General features: G+C 34.8%; 1 protein-coding gene across 8 annotated transcripts; it reads left to right on the plus strand.

The window, feature by feature from the left end:
- Positions 1-229: 229 nt before the first annotated feature.
- Positions 230-3,737, plus strand: LOC130797626 (uncharacterized). Of its 8 annotated transcripts, none has more exons than XR_009038916.1 (3): positions 230-1,046; positions 1,825-1,894; positions 3,421-3,737. XR_009038916.1 is itself a non-coding variant. In XM_057660295.1 (3 exons), exons 2-3 carry the CDS (start codon positions 1,834-1,836, stop codon positions 3,630-3,632), a joined length of 324 nt encoding a protein of 107 aa, XP_057516278.1. In that variant the 5' UTR covers positions 230-1,046; positions 1,747-1,833; the 3' UTR covers positions 3,633-3,737. The 8 variants fall into 8 exon arrangements, 4 of the variants coding, with proteins under 4 accessions (XP_057516278.1, XP_057516277.1, XP_057516276.1 ...); XR_009038917.1 differs by having other exon boundaries at positions 1,846-1,894; positions 3,370-3,737; XR_009038915.1 differs by having other exon boundaries at positions 1,846-1,894.
- The last annotated feature ends 16,290 nt before the right edge of the window (positions 3,738-20,027 follow it).

Raw genomic sequence — 20,027 nt, forward strand, 5'->3', positions numbered from 1 at the left:
AGTGATTAGCTAGTAGCAGTCCACTCCAAGCACCAAGTTGATTGAGAATTTATAGTGGGCCAACTCTTTGGTATATACTTCCATTTCATAACAATGCCCAACTTTTACTTATTCTTCTTTATTCAATGATCAATATGCTTACAAGACAAGATTGAATTTTGTCCCACTTAGAGATTAAATATTGCTTTCTCAAAAAATTAATTCCATACAATCCTTTCCCCCTACAGGGCCTATACTATGTTTGGATAGAGGTATAGGAAAATAGATAGTAGAACTAAATAAAGATATTATTTTAGAATATTATGTTTTAGGATGTTAAGATCTTTTTTAATATTTAGGATATTAATGGTTATTTTGTTTCTTATTATTTAGATTTAGGTTAATATTTTATTTCCTTTTTTTTAATCTTAATCATGTATAAATAGAGGTATTTCTCTCATTGATAAAATAATACAAATTCAGTCACTACAAAAAATATGGCATGTACCTACATTTATTTTGCCACGTTTAATTAATTGTGGCCAACTATTTTGCAATTAGGCCCACTTTTTGCATTTAGGCACGCTTATTAAGCGTGGGAAAAATAGTGTCACATATAAGCGTGACTATGATTCAAAGATAAAATCAGCCACACTAATAAGCGTGGCTAAAGCATCAATTCAGTCATACTAATAAGTGTGGCTAATATTCAATAAAAATATAAAAAAATAAAAAATGAATTCAGCCACATTAATAAGTGTGGCTAAAGGTTAATTAATTAAAAAATATATAAAAATCAATTCATCTTGGCTAAACACAATTGAAAAATAACGCAATCTTCCCCATTTCCTAAATACTCCAATTTTTTTTAATCCTTATTAAGCCCTCATTCAATCTTTCTTCCTTCCTCATTTCCTGTGTTCATTGTTGTTCTTCACTCCTTCACGCCTGATTCTTTAGTCCTCAGTCCCTTATTTCATCTCTGTTTCTTCCTCGCGCGGTGTAGCCACATCCTCCTCTTTCATCTGCCTCACTCCCTCTCCTTCACGTCCTCATGCGGTAACAAGGTATGAAATCTGAAATTTATTTTCTTTTGTTTTATTTTGGTATAAATTTGTATTATCTTTGCTTTTAGGGCTTGTTCTCTATTTTAGGATTTATTTTTGATTTTAGGGTTTGTTCTCTTTTTTGATTTAGGGTTTGCTTTTGGTATTAATCTGTTTTAGGGTTTGGTTTGTTTGAATGGTTAGTTGATTTTGGTATTAATTTGTTTTAGGGTTTGATTTTGGTATTAATTATTATTTGCTTGAATATTTCTTGCTTGAATAATTGATTTGTGAATAATTTTATGCCATGTTTGGGAATAATTGGGAATAATAATTTTATTTGAAAATTTGAAATTGACTTAAATTTATTTTTTGGCAAATTAAAAATTTTTAATTTTGAATTTGGATCAAATTTTAGTTTTTAAAATAGTTAAAGTTGAGAATTTGAGAACGACCACTCAAACCTTGTCATTCTCAAATTCTTTATTTATGATTTCATAATTGAAATCCATAATTTGAAATGAAATACTTGTTCTCAAACAGTAGATTATGAAAAATGAGAAATAGAAGCATTTTTGTTTTATACATGTTTTTCAATATTGATGGTTTATCAGTGTTGCTGTGCTATTGTTAGTGTTTATGTTTTGCAAATATAAGTTCTCTATTTTTGTTTACATATGTTGATGTGGACACTTGGAATGCTGGCATGGGAGCATTGCAGGTTCACTCATCATTTCATTTAATTGAATTGTTAATGGCAAATAATACTTCCATTTGTTTGGAGTCCTTCGAATTACAGTGATTAATAATGATGTTGCAGAGATTAGTGGAAGATAGTGACCCGGCCATATATGAGCTGAAGAATACTAGTATGTTCAAACCTCTTCTGGATTGGTTTTATTAAATTTATATTGGGTTTGTTTTGTATTGGTTTATTTTGTAATGGTTTGGTTAAGTGAAGTATACTTGGATATTTCAATCTCAAACATTATATGGTTCATTTTTGCTAAATTGTGAATTTCATTTAGTTTCAAGAGTTGATTTTGGTCTTTGGATGAGAATTGAGATGGATATGTTACGTTGATAGCTACTTTTAGTTCTCGACTTTAAATTGTTTAATAGTCGTCGTTTCATTATAGAGTGTTAATTTCTATTTATTCGTCTAAATCTAGATTAATTAGCACTAGTAGTACTTACTAGTATTTGATCGGGAATATTGGTGCATCTAAGTTTTGGATTCATGAACTAAAAGGTTCTGTAATAAAATTTTAATACAAAAATTTTGAGTTGTAATGAAGACCAATAATTAAAATATTTTTGAATGTAATTTTTTTATTTAAGTGGGCAAACTCTTTCTTGGTCACTGACTGCTACAATTAGTGCTGCAACACCAGAAAATAGCTGTTTTGATCGGGATGCTTGTGTTGTGAACTTGTGATGTGTTTAGGCCTGTCAAACAGTTTAGTTTGAATGGGGTTTGGGTTCGAATCATATATAAACAGGTCAGAAAACCCTTGACCCAAGCCTATGCCATTTAGTTAAGGGGGTTGAAAATCACAACCTTGACTCGACCTGCAACAGATTTATAATTTTTTTGTTTTCGTTTTAAGGTTTTTAACGTTGATTAAGTCTAATTTTTTAGGCTTTAATTTTAACTTTATGTTTTTTATTGCATATTTTGTAATTACTATGAAAAATAAAAAAATATTAAATGAACTAAGTTTAGCTTATACTTATTGATTTAACTCGAAATTAACACATCTAATTAAATGGGTTATACAGATTTTTTTCAGGTTTAAAATTTTAACCTGAACCTAACCCATTTAATAAACAGATTAGGTCGGGTCGACTCATTTAATTAATTGGGCCAAAAATCTCAACCAAAACCCACTTATTTCGGGTTAGGTTCAAGTCGGGTTAACTTTTGTTAGCCCTAGGTGTGTTTGTATTTGTGTTTTGCACCAGCCTGCTGTTTGGGATCTGCCAGACTGCTGCTTTCTGTTTGTGTCTGTTGAGGTTGTTTTTGGGATCTGCCAGAGCAGCTTGCTGTTTGCATTTTGCCTATGGAGTAAAATGGGGGTTTTTAAGAAGCTAAGAAATGAGTGTAGAAAGAGTGAGTAAAATGGAGTAAAAAATGAGAGAAAAGAAGAGTGATGATTAAATAAGTATTATAAGTATTAGGAGTAGTACACTACATTTCTAATTATGATGGGAATATAGTATATATTTTTGTCAATATATGATATAAAATAACAGATGAATTCATTGTATATGATTGTGATGGGGATATAGTAGTATGTATTGTGTATCTGCTGCTTTTGATTTAGTACTTTGGATCTACCAGCTTGCTATTGGCCTAATCTTGGAGGTTGTTTTTGTTGTGCACCGGCACCAGGCAGTAGATGCAGCTTCTACAGAGGTTCGCTTCAAGGTGTTTATGCTTCTGATGAAAGACCTGCAACTGCTTGCTACTGGGTTTTGGGTCTCAAAATGCTTCGCCTGCTACCGTGTCGTGGCTATGATCATTTGAATGGAAGCTGCTCCGTTTTGAATTGCCTTGGACATACATTTTGTATCTTTGAATGTATTAGTTGCGCTTGGACTTGATTTTGTGTCTTTGGTTTGTATTAGTAATGATGTGGCTTCTAAGTCTTGGACTAGAGTTGTATTAATATGGCTTTTTTATGGCATTTTATCAAATTTATTTTTCCAAAATAAAATAATATTAATAATACTAATAATCATCATCATAATAATAATAACAATAATAATAATTTTTCATAATTGGTTAAAATATTAGTTATGTTCATTAGCCACGCTTATTTATGTGGGAAAAAAAGAAAGAAAAACAATGGTCTATGAAATAATGAAGCCACGCTTATTAGCACCTTTAGCCATGCTTATTAAATGTGCCTAAAAACGCAAGCAGATGCCACACTTAATTAAACGTGGCTAAATCTATCAACCTCACTTGTAAGTGTGCCTAACTGCATTTTTAAGCTTAAGTAGGTGTAACATTTTTTGTAGTGAGTATTCACCAGACTAAACCAAAACCGAATTTCGTATAATAATTATCTACATGGTATCAGAGCCGTAAGGTTTTCTTGGACGGAAAAATTCTATCGGTATTTCATCATTGATCATAATCGATCAAAATCAATCCAGAACAAAAAACGAATCAAAACAAAACCAATCAAAAAAATCAGATGGAAAACATGCTTTTAATTTTTTATTAATAGTTTATTAAAATATATAAATTGTAGTAATGGCTGGAAATTAGGGAAAAGGAAAAGGCTTTTTTAGAGGGTTATTGAGCGGGAATAGTTCTAGGCAGAGTTTATTGGGATCCCCATGAGAGGGGGGTTACGGGTTCTGCAAGGCGAGCCAGGCAGGAACAGGCGGCCAGCCATAATCAGGCCCAACGTTCGAGCACCCTAGACCATGTGCGTAGTCGCTTTGAGCGCCAGACTAGCCTGCGTAGTAATACGGTCGGCTCAGGTGATGATGATACTGATTACGACAAGTCTGTCAGTCAGGAAGAGTCTATCGGTCATGATGAGTCTGTCGGGCATCCTGTTGATTGGACGCTCATCAGAGGGCATGTCGGTCAATTTAAGATTAGAGGGCATGGCACGGCTGACACTTCTGATCACGCAGGAATCAGCTAGGTTGAGGATGCGGCTCCACGGGGGAGGAGGCGCTCACAATCCGCGGATATGGACTGGTTGACACCAGTTTAATACCCAGCTACGGTAGGCACGTAGCGAAGGTTATATTTGAGGGATCGAAATGCACGCCTCCGATTTTGGATTGCCGTCCTAGAAAGAGGACGTTAGAGGAGATAATCAGACTGCAGGACATGTCTGATGAGCTATACGGGGTGTTACCTGCCATTCCTCTAGGTTGTCTACCGTAGATAATGCACCATCACATTGATAGTGCTCTTATTACGGCCTTTGTGGAGAGGTGACAGCCTGATACCAACACCTTCCACATGCCATAGGGGGAGATGACCATAATGTTGCACGACGTGCAACGCATTTTAGGAGTTGGCATTGACGGTTCGCTTCCCGCTGAACCCGCTGATGGTGACTGGAAGCTTGGCCTGGCCGGTCTGTTTGGGGAGCCAATTTCGGAGCTGCTTAAGAAGGGGTACTTCACTCGCGGGAGCATTAACGTTGGTGAAATGTTGCAGCTATGCCACCGTTCTCAGTCTCTGGAGACTCAGGCTACTGCGTATTACATGGCTATAGTGGGTTCCACGTTACTGGTGGATAAGACTAGAGTCGTGATGCGGCCTCACCTTATACTTGATGTGACTACTGATCAGGGTGAGATTGCTTAGGGTGCAGTGACGCTGGCTAACATGTATAGAATCAAATTTCCTATCGGTAACAAATCTATCAGAGTAATCTACATTATCCCCTAGGTTTTCAAAGTCCTGTAAATATAAATTTATTCATAATAATTAAAAGATTAAACTATGTAATATATTAACAATATCAATTAGTTTAATAATTCAAATTTCAATATATTAACAATATCAATAAAAAATATGAAGTAAAAAATTTTACTAAATAAAGTACATATATAAAATAAAATAAATTAAATTAAAATAACATAAATAAATAATTTAAGTAAACACAAAAATATATATAAATATATGAGTATATAAAATAATTTACTATAATATTTAATAAATAATAATAACTTAAAAAATAATTATAATAAATAAAAAGAATTAATTTTTCAAAAAAAAAAAATTCTAGAATCCCCCAGTTGCACAAAAAGTGCGACTTGACCTAGGAGGGGTCGCACATTTTGTGCGACTGGAGGTTCTGGAAATTTTTTTTTTTTTGAAAAATTTCGTATCGATTAATTACTTACTGAATAGCTATCATGCTCGTTTCGGTTTGCCATTTTTGTTCGATGTACACTTTTAGCTTGTTTAAGTTAACATAGTGTTTTTAGAGAGATGTTACAGTTTTTGAGTTCGAAAATTATACAGGGGCAATCTTGAAAATTCATTATATATAGAGTAGCGATAAAATGAATAAGATGACGATATTTAGTGATACCTTTTTTTTTTCAAAATAATTGATTGTGCTTTCCACAAATTTTGTGAGTGGGAGACCGGGGAGGTTATCTAGCGTGGTCGACTGCTCCTCACTTTCTCTTTGGTGGGCTGTCGGTTAAATGTTGCTTACAAGGTCTCAATTCTTGACTTTTTTATTTATTCTTCTCAATTTTATAATACTCGATTTTCCATTCTCACTAATCAGTAATCACCTTGCATATTGCCTAATCAATTATACAACTTTTAATTAACTGGTTAAATGTTTTTTTTATTAAATACTTCTAATAAAGTAATAAAGTTAGTGAAATAAAATACTACTATAAACATTAAAAATTATTAAAATAAATTAAGTGAAAAATATGTAAAAAATTTAAAAATTTTAAAAAATTGAAATTAGGATGACTATGGTTAATTATATTAATAAAATATAATGTAAATAGAAAGATTTTTAGGTTAATAATAAATAAAATTGTTTAAAATGTGAATTTCAAATAGGAAAAAGAGAGTAATAATTACCCTCTACTATTTCTCAACGAGTATAAATATTATAAATTTAATGCAAGTAAAAATATTACTTCCTCCACACCAATATAATTGTCATATTTTTTTATTTGGCAAAATTATATCAATTGTCACATTTCTATTTTTGTCAATCTTTTTTTTACCTAAATATCCTTAATTCACACAAGTAATTACAAATATACCCCCATATACCTTACTTACCCAACTACCCTTTACTACTTACCCTTCACTACTTACCAAACTACCACCTTTTAAATGGACCTCACACCACTTTTAATATCCGTGCCCAAACAAATGGGACATTATATTAATGTGGAGGGAGTACTTCGCATAGAGGGTAAATATCCCAAATTTAATGGGATAAAAAAACAATAGTCTATAATTATATGAGAACATTAAAACAGACCCTAACTAAAAATAGAGTACTCGCTTGTGCTACTTACTTTGCGCCAATTTTTGGTTATGGTTGTTCTATTCAATTTGGATTATTTTTCTTATTTAAAAATGTGTTTTATCATCTCTTTTAATCTATAGAACCTATTTAACTATCGTTAAATTAAAGTCACCAATAATTTGTTCGCCCTCTTCATTAATCAAATTTTTATAATTTTTCTTACTTTCTTAGAACTTACTTCACTTTCTTAAAATCACCATGTTTGTGTTTGAATCATTCTTATTTGTAATAATTTCTAATCAATAACCGTTATTTGTAAATTATCGTAAAAAGACAAAAAATAATAATAAACTAAACAAAATCAAAAAAAGTAAACTGAAATCATAAAAGTCTTATTCTATTAAAACCTACTATATAAGGATGATTTGTTAACTTTATAAATTATTGTTATTTAATAAGACCTCCTCATCTTATTGAATGATAAAAAATGAAAAAGCAAAAAAAAAAAAAAAAAAGAAAGAAAGAAAGAAAGAGCAGACAGTACGGAGTAAAGCCCAAGGCTATAGGTTGGGATTCTGACAACTACACAAGGAGGTTTGAGGTCAGTGGTACTAGTCATCATAATATCCTGATTCCTGTAGCCTGTAGGGCACGTCCCAGTCCCACTAGACTTGATGCTAATGCTATGCTCTTTTGTTGGATGGTCAGAGACTCAGATTTTACTATGTGGGCTCCACCTTTTTTTTTAATACTGTATGAGTCGTCCTTCGACAATTTGGTGTTGGCGGTTGTTTAAATGGGCGTTTGACAATTGTTTGTTGGTTATTGACTTTTTTATTTGATTTATTTGACTAGTTGAAATTGTTAGTTGTTTTTATTGGTTTTAAAGCTAGTTTAAAAATTAGCTATTTGTGAAAATATTTGATAAATTTAGACATTGATTATTAGTTATTTATTATAGAAAAAGTTAGTTAAAAAGTGAAAAGAAAATAGAAAAGCAAGTCATAGTTGATGAATTGTTAGTGGGTCCTACAGTCCTGTGCGCTTTGATTTGATTTTGGCGTAAGTTGTATCTGCCTTGAACTTGGGATACTGCAAATAAAAAGAAGTCTGATTTGTTCTACCAAAAAAATACTTCACAATTTAACAAAGCACAGCACAACAATGGGAATAGAGCAACAATTTTGGATTTACATCAACTCCTCCGCGATTCTCGCACCTCATCTTTCATCTACTACTTCACTCTAACTTTTTCCACATGCTTAATTATTTTACTTGGATATTCACCGATTAGCATGAGGACCCATTTTAGGATCCGGGTCTATTCTAGACTCGTCCACTTTTATTTGGAATGTAAATATCAAATTTTAGGATCTTAAAATCTAAATTTAAGGTCTTAATATCTCTATTAAGAAATACTTTTTCTGTTTTAATTTACTTGTAATATTTGTTTTTGTAAGCAGTCTAATGTACTAATTCAATCGTTAATATTTCTAATTATGTATAATAAAAAATTATAAAAAATTAATACTAATAATCTTTGCAATAAATCGAATCAAACAAGATTTCACTTGACTATATTTTAACTTATAAATTAAAAACTAATCACAACTTAAAAGTGATGAATAAATAGTACCATTTTTCTAATATTGCAACTAATATGAAATGAAGGAAGTAATTTATTATCATATACAAGTATCAATTTATTTTAAATTAAGTCTAAAAGATTAAATCCGCGTAGACGTGAACTTTTGCACTTTTTATTGGATTCGGATCTTTAGGTCAATAAATAGACTCTAACCTTATTTAAAGGGTAGGGATAGAGTAAGATCTTGAACCCTTCATCATGACAATGTTTATTTTGGGCTTGGCAATTTGTCTTGTTTGAAAAACAATTATTCACTCGTAGTTGATTGTTGTTTCACTTGCGCTTAGGTTAGGTTAGCAAGAACTTAGTTCCTCCATCTTTTCACAGGGTCGTTTTTAAGGGTAGTTTTGAGGTGCAATCGCCCAGGGTCAATCTTTTTAGGGGGTTTAAATTGAGTTAACCTTATAATTAAAATTTGTATTTGCATTAGTAGCTTCGAGCAATATGGATCAAACTTGCAGCATTAGGTTTCTCATTTAAGCACATGACTACTGAACTAAATAATTGGAGAAAAAATAACCGAAACTTCACGTATATGAGAGCCTCTTTGTAACATCTCGGAATAACTCGGGTCGTACGAAAAGAGAAGATGACCTTTTAAAAACGAGACAACTATAATCCGAGTCAAACCGGGATGTTTGAAAACAGTTTAAAACGGTTTTGAAGTTAAGGAAAACGTGCGGATCGAGTTCCATTAGCGTTATTATGAACTACTAGATAATAAGAAATTCTTAGCAGCGGATAAGAACGAAAAGTTAAATCTACTTATTACAACTTGAGAACGAAAATTGCCTCATAAAAACCAAATGTTCTTTAAACTAAATTTTGAAGTTCTTATCAAGACTTCTCTATCCTAGTAATTTATTTCTTCAAGGGACAATCCTCACTCCCCAGACCTGCAACTTAACTTACTACTAGTCATTGCCCAGATAGGTAACAACATCATCGCAGGGTCGTTAAGACCAAAAGTACACGTCAGCAAACGTCGCATACCAAATAAATAATAACACAAGAGAAAGTTTTAATTTATTAGCTGACAATTCACAGAACCTTATGCTTCGATCATGCTTATTAAGAATAATTATTTTCATGTAAAGGTTAGTCAGCCATACTGCTGTACTATCCAGCCATACTGCCGGTACACTCCAAACTCCATAAGTGAGACAATACATTAGGGGGAGCTAACCCCTAAGCAAGTCTCTACCATAGACACTCGCCTTACTTCGGTGCCTATGGTTAAGTATGCATACCCCCGCGGTGGCTCGTAATGCCCTCATAAACCGCGAGTAATTCATTTCCACCAATTGACGTCATACTACGTCCACTTTAAAGTTAGTGAGGTCATACTACCTCTGCTTATCAAAACAATGTATAAAAATTATTGATTCGAAAGATAACATTTTTCGTACTATATATACATACTTTACTTTTGTATACCATTATTATATGATACATCGGACTAATGCGAACCACGCTGCGTGTACATACCTTAAGCAAGATAACCAACTCATAAGCGTCTTAATCAATTCCCGGTCACGAATCGACTTCCTACAAGGTTCAATCGTATTCGGGAAATAAGCACACATACACATTTTCCTCAAATCATCCATAACACACATATACAATCACATCCATACCTAGAATACTACACACAACATGAACATCCATCACATACTATAACATGGTAAATACACAAAACAGGACAGCCTATACAATCTGTCCAGAAGCTCAACTTAAAACTGTCAAATTAAAAATCCGACTTCACCGTTGCGTCTGGAAGGCGTCAAAACCCCCGGGTACCAATTTTCATAATTTATAACATAGTATAAGTATTTTTAACTTAATTTCAAAGCCAAAAATTTTCCTAAAACACATTTTTTTCACCATTTTTAAAACCTACGGGATTTTGTCATTCCATTTTTTTTTATCATAAAAACATAAATATCAATGCTTTATTTCTTATTAAATCTAAACAACAAAATTTACATAAAAATAAATTTTAATGAATTATTATTATTATTTTTTTTTATAATTCTTTTTACACAATTGTATACACACATACACATCACATATTTACATGTATATATTTTTTTTACCAACATTATAAATTCCTTCTACTAATCAATAAAAATAAATAAATAAATTCCTAACACCACATACATTTTTTTTTTCTATGAACATCCATTGTTATATATATATATATATATATATATATATATATATATATATTTTTTTTTTTCAATCATCCATCAAACAATTTCTTCACACATATGTAAACATATCCAAAACCCTAAAAAAAACATACATCAATTTAGATAGAAAATACATCATACTTTCACACATGAATTTTTAAATCATGAACAAATCATAAACTATAAAATAACACACATAAAAATCATAGAAATTTAAATTAAAATTTAAAAATAAAAACTAGATTAAGGATTACTCACAATTGCTCAAGAACAAAACACCAAAATTGATGAATCAATGGAGGATTAGGCGTGGGAATTTGAGGGTTTTGGGAGTGTTTTTCTTACTTGCAAATGGTTTGGAATGAAAAGATGTAAGGAAATTAGGAGATTAAGGAAATAAAGAAATTAAGGAAAATTAAGGCAATACTTATGGAAGGCAATTACTCCTTAATCTTTCCATATCCTTAAGAAGTTACAAATCCCCTAATGTTGCTCCATATGGCCGGCCAAATCCAATCACCTTCCCACTTTTATTTATTTATTTTTTTTTAAATTAAAGATAGATTAGAAAAAAGGTTTGGACTTAAAATGGTTTTAATTGCCTTAAAAGTTGAAGTCTCATGATTTAACCTACTAACAAAATAAATAATAAAAAGAAATATATTTTTCTAAAAAGAATAATAATAATAATAATAATAATAATAATAATAATAATAATAATATTACTAGCAAATCATTTAATATATCGGAAAAATATCGGGGTGTTACAGACTAACTCCCTTATTGAGGTTTTGACCCCAAAACCTCAACGTACAAACACAAACACACAACAATCAAACACAAAACACACAACAATCACACACATAAAAACGACAAAACAAGCACACAACAAAAGAAATAGATCAAAATAAACCTCAAAGCGCGCAAAATTCTATCGCTTCCTACCCCCCTTAAAAAGTTACGTCCCCGTAACTTACTAACCTGAGGAAAAAGATACGGATACTTCTCTCGCATTGAAGCTTCTGTTTCCCAAGTTGCCTCTTGTGACCGATGATTTGACCATAGAACCTTAACCATTGCAACATCTTTTCGCCGAGTACTGTGAACCTTTCTATCTAAAATCTGAACAGGTTGCTCTTCATAGGTGAGGCTTTCATCAAGTTTTAACTGGGGGATATGAAAAACGTCATGAACCTTACCCAGCGCATTAGGTAACGCTAACCGGTAAGCTAACCTTCCAATCCGCTCCACAATATCATAGGGGCCAATGAAACGCGGGCTTAACTTCCCACGATCACCAAAACGAACCACACCTTTCATCGGAGACACACGGAGTAGAACTTTGTCGCCCACTTTGTACTCATCAGGCCGACGTCGGAGATCGGCGTACGATTTTTGTCTATCCTGGGCTGCCTTCATTTTATCGCGAATTAACTTTACTTTCTCAGTCATTTGCACAAGCATATTAGGTCCTAAGGTGACAGATTCAGTAAAATCATCCCAACATACAGGACTACGGCACTTACGACCATAAAGTGCTTCAAACGGAGCCATTTGAATTGTTGCCTGATAACTGTTATTATAAGAGAATTCCACTAAATCCAAATGTTCGTCCCATGAACCTTGCCATTCCATGGCTATTGCTCTCAACATGTCTTCTAGTATCTGATTGACACGTTCAGTCTGACCATCCGTCATAGGGTGAAAAGACGTGCTATGAAGAAGAGTGGTTCCCAAAGCCTACTGTAATGATTTCCAAAAATGTGACAAGTATCGAGTATCGCGATCGGAGACAATAGTACGAGGTATTCCGTGATATCGAACAACGTATCTAATATAGGCACGAGCAAGTTGTTCCATATCCCACTTACAGTTCATCGGAATAAACCTTGCAGACTTAGTAAGCCTATCCACAATCACCCAAAGAGTATCATTACCAGCCTTAGTTCGTGGCAACCCTAACACAAAATCCATAGATATGTCATCCCACTTCCATACCGGGACTTCCAGAGGTTGCAGTAACCCAGCTGGTCTTCGATGTTCACTCTTAACCTTTTGACACGTTAAACACTTGGAAACAAAATCAGCAATATTCTTTTTCATACCAGACCACCAAAACATGCATTTTAAATCTTGATACATCTTATCCCCACCAGGATGAATCGAGTATCTAGAATAATGAGCTTCGTTCAATAATTTTTCCTTCAAGGAGTCACACCCATCCGGCACACACCACCGTCCTTTAAAACGAAGACTACCGTCCTCATGAATTGTAAAACCTTCAGCTTTCCCTTCACTGATCTGCTCCCGAAGTTTAATGAACTTTGGGTCTTCTAGTTGCTTAGCCATAATCTCTTCGAAAAAGGTAGTTTAAATAAACAAGGCACTCAACTTGGCTTCCAATTCCCCTTCTTGGATTATCTCCAAGTTCATTCTCCCAAACTCCTTACACAACTCCTCAGAGGTTATTAACGCTGAGACTGAATGCCTCGATTTTCTGCTCAAAGCATCAGCGACTACATTCGCACGGCCTTCGTGATATGAAATCTCCAAATCATAATCACTGATAAGTTCTAACCAACGTCGTTGGCGCAAATTCAACTCGGATTTAGTGAACAAAAATTGCAAGCTTTTATGATCCGTAAAGACCTTGCATTTGACACCATAAAGATAATGTCGCCAGATTTTCAATGCGAAAACCACAGCCGCTAACTCCAAGTCATGTGTTGGATAATTCACCTCATGAGTCCTTAGTTGACGTGAAGCATACGCCACCACTTTCCTATCTTGCATTAAAACACAACCTAATCCATGTTTGGAAGCGTCACTGTAGACGGAGTATTCCAAAGATGGATCAGGTAAGGTCAACACAGGGGCTATAGTTAACTTCTCCTTCAACAACTGAAATGCCCTCTCGCACTCTTCTGTCCATTCGAACTTCTTTTCCTTCTTCATCAAGGCTGTCAGTGGACGAACGATGCGAGAAAAGTCCTTCACAAAACGACGATAGTATCCTGCTAATCCCAAGAAACTCCGGATATCTGTAACATTCCGAGGTGTAGACCAATCCCGAACAGCTGCTACTTTTGCTGGTTCAACGGAAATTCCTTCCTTAGAAACAATGTGACCCAGAAAAGCCACTTGCTCTAACCAAAATTCACACTTCGAAAACTTAGCATACAACTGATTCTCTCGCAGAATCTGCAAGACTATCCTTAAATGCTCTCGATGTTCTTCTTGGTTCTTGGAATATACCAAAATATCATCAATGAACACCACCACACACTTATCGAGGTACGCGTTAAAAACCCGATTCATCAACCCCATAAAAGTTGCAGGTGCGTTGGTCAACCCAAAAGGCATCACGGTAAATTCGAAGTGTCCGTATCTGGTTCTAAAAGCTGATTTACTAATATCCTCCTCCTTGATACGTAACTGATGATACCCGGACCGCAAATCAATCTTAGAAAAGACTCCTGCCCGCTGCAACTGATCAAAAAGATCATCGATCCGTGGTAATGGGTACTTATTCTTAACAGTGACCTTATTAAGTTCTCTGTAATCAATATAGAGACGCATCGTTCCGTCCTTTTCCTTACAAACAACACTGGGGCTCCCCAAGGCGACACACTGGGTCTTATATAACCCATCTCTACAACTCCTCCAATTGGACTTTCAATTCTTCCATCTCCTTTGGGGCCATTCGGTAAGGAGCTTTTGAAATTGGCCCTGTCCCAGGGATTAAATCAATCGAGAAATCCACATCCCTTCTTGGCGGCATACCAGGAAGTTCTTCTGGAAAAACATCTCTAAAATCACAGACTACTGGAATGTTCTCAAGCTGCAACTCCCACTCCCCTTTACTTATACTACACAGAAACCACGGTTGCCTTTGCTTGATTAACTTCCTGACCTTCAATGACGATACAATTTTTATCCTCGGTCCCTTAGGAAAACTCCTATATTTAACCTTCTCCCCCCTAGGTCCACTTAAAGTCACTGACTGTTCTTCACAATCTATTATCGCTTTGTATCTACTTAGCCAATCCATCCCAAGTATTACATTTAAATCATCCATTTCTAGAGAAAATAAATTACTTGGAAATTTTACTTTCCCTATCTTAACCGGCACTTCACGGAACAACGTATTACAATGAAAAGTCTCCCCAGAAGAAGTAGAGACTGAAAAAGATGTTTCCTCGGGGTTCTCCAATTCAAAATCCTTAACTCTAGACTTTGAAACAAACGAGCACGATGCACCAGAATCAAAAAGTACTGTAACGGATTTTGTATTAATACAGAACGTACCTATGACCACATCCGACGCCTGTGCTGCCTCCCTCGAGTTAACTGCTGAAAGCCTGCCGTCGTTTTGGGTAGAAGTAGTAACACCTCCTTGATTACCACGTTGGCTTGAAAAGAAATTCTCGTTTCTAGCATTTCCCGGTCGTTGCTGAACACCGGAGTTATTTCCCGAAAACCTAGGGTTTGAGGCACCTCCTAAGTTTCGGCCAAAACTTCCGCCATTGTGATTCCCCCTACCAGCTTCATTACTACTCCGTCCGTTAGTGAATCTTTGTTGTTGGAAACCTCTATGATTTCCCCCTTGCAACTCTTGTTGTCCTATGCGAGTATAACAATCGTACATTCTATGGCCCGACTTACCACAGTAAGAACAATCCACTAACGCACCCCGGCAGTCCCTTCCTGGGTGGTTCTTTTGGCATCTTCTACAGTTGAAGATTCTTTCCTTCCCATTACGATCATACAAAGGCTTCTGTATTCTAGCCTCAAATCTCGAATTTCCCCCATTCTTGCTGTTTTGACCAGGATGGAAACCTTTCTCCTGAAAGCCTCCAAACGGTTTGTGCTTCTTAAATTGATTTTGGACTTGATTACTCGCATTCGTATCATTCTGAAACACGGGTTCTTTTCTCTTTTCTCCGCTATGGCCCAACTTCTCTTTTTCCTTCCTGATAACATTTCCAACCTGCGCAGCTCTCTTGTATAGCTGGTCCAACGTATCATATCTATCAGTCTCAATGTGTTTTTGGATCTCATACGATAGACCTAACTCAAAACGCTGTATTTTCTTTCCCTCAGTTGGGACATCCTCAGGGCAAAACTTCAAGTATTCCATAAATTTCTGATAATATTCATCTACCGTTAGGTTTCCCATTTCGAACCTAGCAAACTCATTTGATTTGTCCTTCCTAACATGAGGCGGATAAAATTGGTCCCTTAACGCCCCCTTAAATCCTTCCCAGCTTAAGTCACCGTCGTTTTCGGTTATCAACCTCATCTTACTATGTGTCCACCAATAGTCAGCGTCTTCCACTAGGAAAAACGCGGCTTGGTCAACCATAAGCGCAGCAAGACATCTCACCACACTAAAAAGCTTGTCAAATTCTCTCAGCCAGTTTTCCAACATAGAAGGTTCACCTTTTCCACTATAAGTCGAAGGTTTACTCTGGGCTATTCTCTTACTAATTGACGAAGCCTTTTCCTCCAAGGATTTGGGTCTCGGATTCCTTGCGCCAGCTAGGGCCTTAACTAGGTTTCGAAGCACGCGATCAGAGTTTCCTCTTGGCACGGACCTTTTCAAAAAGGGTGGCATGATGGCAGGTATACTGCATTAGGTTAAACAAGGTATGTAAATACATTTCTACAGCGTTTGAGGTTAAGGAAAAACTCATTCTGTTATTGTTCTAAAATAAACAAGGTAGTAGCCTTAAAGGTAAAAAGGTTGAACAATGAGTCTATAATCAAATCTGTTCATTTTTCCATAACTACAATACTGAATCGATTCTACTTACTAATGTTTAGACTTTTAAAAACAAAATTCAAATTCAAAACAATAATTCCATATAGTTCCAATCTAAAAAGGAAATAATTGGGTATAAATTCCCACATAACCACTGTTCAAATACTACAAAGGTCCGAGATAAACAACCAAAACATTTAACCAACAAAATAGTTCACAATTTATTCTACTAAGGAACTAGACATACGAACTCGTACACATGCATAATCAAATAAAGTAAAAACAATCAGGCAAATAAAGGTGACGCATCCAGACGGTCCCGATCCTCCATGTATTGATCAGGGTCAAAATCAGCATCACCAGAGTCATCGCTAGATGCGCTATCGGAATCAGAAGGGGTTCCTACAGATAAGGAATCACTCATAGTAAGTCGCGCTACGGAATCAGAAAGCTCTACAATTATTGGCTCAGGTGGTTCCTCCTCCCACATCATTATCTCACTTTCTTCCTCACTCATGAGATCCTCTCGCCTCACTAGCCAACCCCCTAGAATAATTACTCCGCTATCATTATCATTCAACATTCCATCTCTATCAGCTAGTTCCCCCTCCTGATCAGCATTATATCCATCCCCTAAGTTATCCTCATCAGGCTCTTCTACCACTCCTAAAGAATCCTCCTCCATAAATTCTCCCTGCTCCTCATCAGAATTTTCTTCGAAATCCTCCTCAAATTCTTCTTCTGGGTCCTCATCGGGGTCCTCCTCCGGGTCCTCTTCTGGATCCTCCTCGGGATCCTTCTCGAAATCCAACTTGTCGAAGATTATAAATGACATTGAGTTCGGGTTTACTACTGGAACATCCTCCTCATTACTATCTCTCCTTGCCCCACTAGACTCTGGAACGTCAACTCCGTCCCGACCCTCAGTTTGCACTGCTCTTACCCTTCTGTCAAGCTCTAGGTGAAACTGGTCACTCCTCTCTTTTAGTGCAATCATCTCCTCATCCATTATTTTTTCATACACTTGTTTAGACCTTTTGTAGATCATTTCCATTCGTCGGGTGTAATCCAAATCACTTTCTTCCTCTTTTCTATCCCAAATTCCCAGAGCCTCTATTTCTGCCCAGACTGGGGCATTAACTAAAGCTCTCCAGGGTTCCTCTCGGGTAATACTTCCCTCCTCGGCCGGTCTTTTTCCTTTATCCATGAAAGAAAGTAATAATCAAACTTCCTGACTCACAAAGAAAGAAAACAAGACAATTAATTTTCTGAGATAAGACAAAGATAGATCATTCAGAGCATCAGAGATATAAACACAGAAATCCTATCATGCACACATCAAAGTTATCCAAGACATCATGCTTGAAGACAACAAGCACAACACATCATATCCCCTTAATGTCTACCCCTTTTCTCTCGTCAAATTTTTTTTTTTTTTTTTTCTACGTTAGCCTATCGGTACAGATAAATAACACTAAATAAAACTCCCGCTCTGATACCAGTTGTAACATCTCGGAATAACTCGGGTCGTACGAAAAGAGAAGATGACCTTTTAAAAACGAGACAACTATAATCCGAGTCAAACCGGGATGTTTGAAAACAGTTTAAAACGGTTTTGAAGTTAAGGAAAACGTGCGGATCGAGTTCCATTAGCGTTATTATGAACTACTAGATAATAAGAAATTCTTAGCAGCGGATAAGAACGAAAAGTTAAATCTACTTATTACAACTTGAGAACGAAAATTGCCTCATAAAAACCAAATGTTCTTTAAACTAAATTTTGAAGTTCTTATCAAGACTTCTCTATCCTAGTAATTTATTTCTTCAAGGGACAATCCTCACTCCCCAGACCTGCAACTTAACTTACTACTAGTCATTGCCCAGATAGGTAACAACATCATCGCAGGGTCGTTAAGACCAAAAGTACACGTCAGCAAACGTCGCATACCAAATAAATAATAACACAAGAGAAAGTTTTAATTTATTAGCTGACAATTCACAGAACCTTATGCTTCGATCATGCTTATTAAGAATAATTATTTTCATGTAAAGGTTAGTCAGCCATACTGCTGTACTATCCAGCCATACTGCCGGTACACTCCAAACTCCATAAGTGAGACAATACATTAGGGGGAGCTAACCCCTAAGCAAGTCTCTACCATAGACACTCGCCTTACTTCGGTGCCTATGGTTAAGTATGCATACCCCCGCGGTGGCTCGTAATGCCCTCATAAACCGCGAGTAATTCATTTCCACCAATTGACGTCATACTACGTCCACTTTAAAGTTAGTGAGGTCATACTACCTCTGCTTATCAAAACAATGTATAAAAATTATTGATTCGAAAGATAACATTTTTCGTACTATATATACATACTTTACTTTTGTATACCATTATTATATGATACATCGGACTAATGCGAACCACGCTGCGTGTACATACCTTAAGCAAGATAACCAACTCACAAGCGTCTTAATCAATTCCCGGTCACGAATCGACTTCCTACAAGGTTCAATCGTATTCGGGAAATAAGCACACATACACATTTTCCTCAAATCATCCATAACACACATATACAATCACATCCATACCTAGAATACTACACACAACATGAACATCCATCACATACTATAACATGGTAAATACACAAAACAGGACAGCCTATACAATCTGTCCAGAAGCTCAACTTAAAACTGTCAAATTAAAAATCCGACTTCACCGTTGCGTCTGGAAGGCGTCAAAACCCCCGGGTACCAATTTTCATAATTTATAACATAGTATAAGTATTTTTAACTTAATTTCAAAGCCAAAAATTTTCCTAAAACACATTTTTTTCACCATTTTTAAAACCTACGGGATTTTGTCATTCCATTTTTTTTTATCATAAAAACATAAATATCAATGCTTTATTTCTTATTAAATCTAAACAACAAAATTTACATAAAAATAAATTTTAATGAATTATTATTATTATTTTTTTTTATAATTCTTTTTACACAATTGTATACACACATACACATCACATATTTACATGTATATATTTTTTTTACCAACATTATAAATTCCTTCTACTAATCAATAAAAATAAATAAATAAATTCCTAACACCACATACATTTTTTTTTTCTATGAACATCCATTGTTATATATATATATATATATATATATATATATATATATATATATATATATATATATATATATATATATATATATATATATATATTTTCAATCATCCATCAAACAATTTCTTCACACATATGTAAACATATCCAAAACCCTAAAAAAAACATACATCAATTTAGATAGAAAATACATCATACTTTCACACATGAATTTTTAAATCATGAACAAATCATAAACTATAAAATAACACACATAAAAATCATAGAAATTTAAATTAAA

The sequence above is a fragment of the Amaranthus tricolor genome, chromosome 13 (genome assembly GCF_026212465.1).
Source record: "Amaranthus tricolor cultivar Red isolate AtriRed21 chromosome 13, ASM2621246v1, whole genome shotgun sequence".
In the NCBI taxonomy this organism is placed as follows: domain Eukaryota; kingdom Viridiplantae; phylum Streptophyta; class Magnoliopsida; order Caryophyllales; family Amaranthaceae; genus Amaranthus; species Amaranthus tricolor.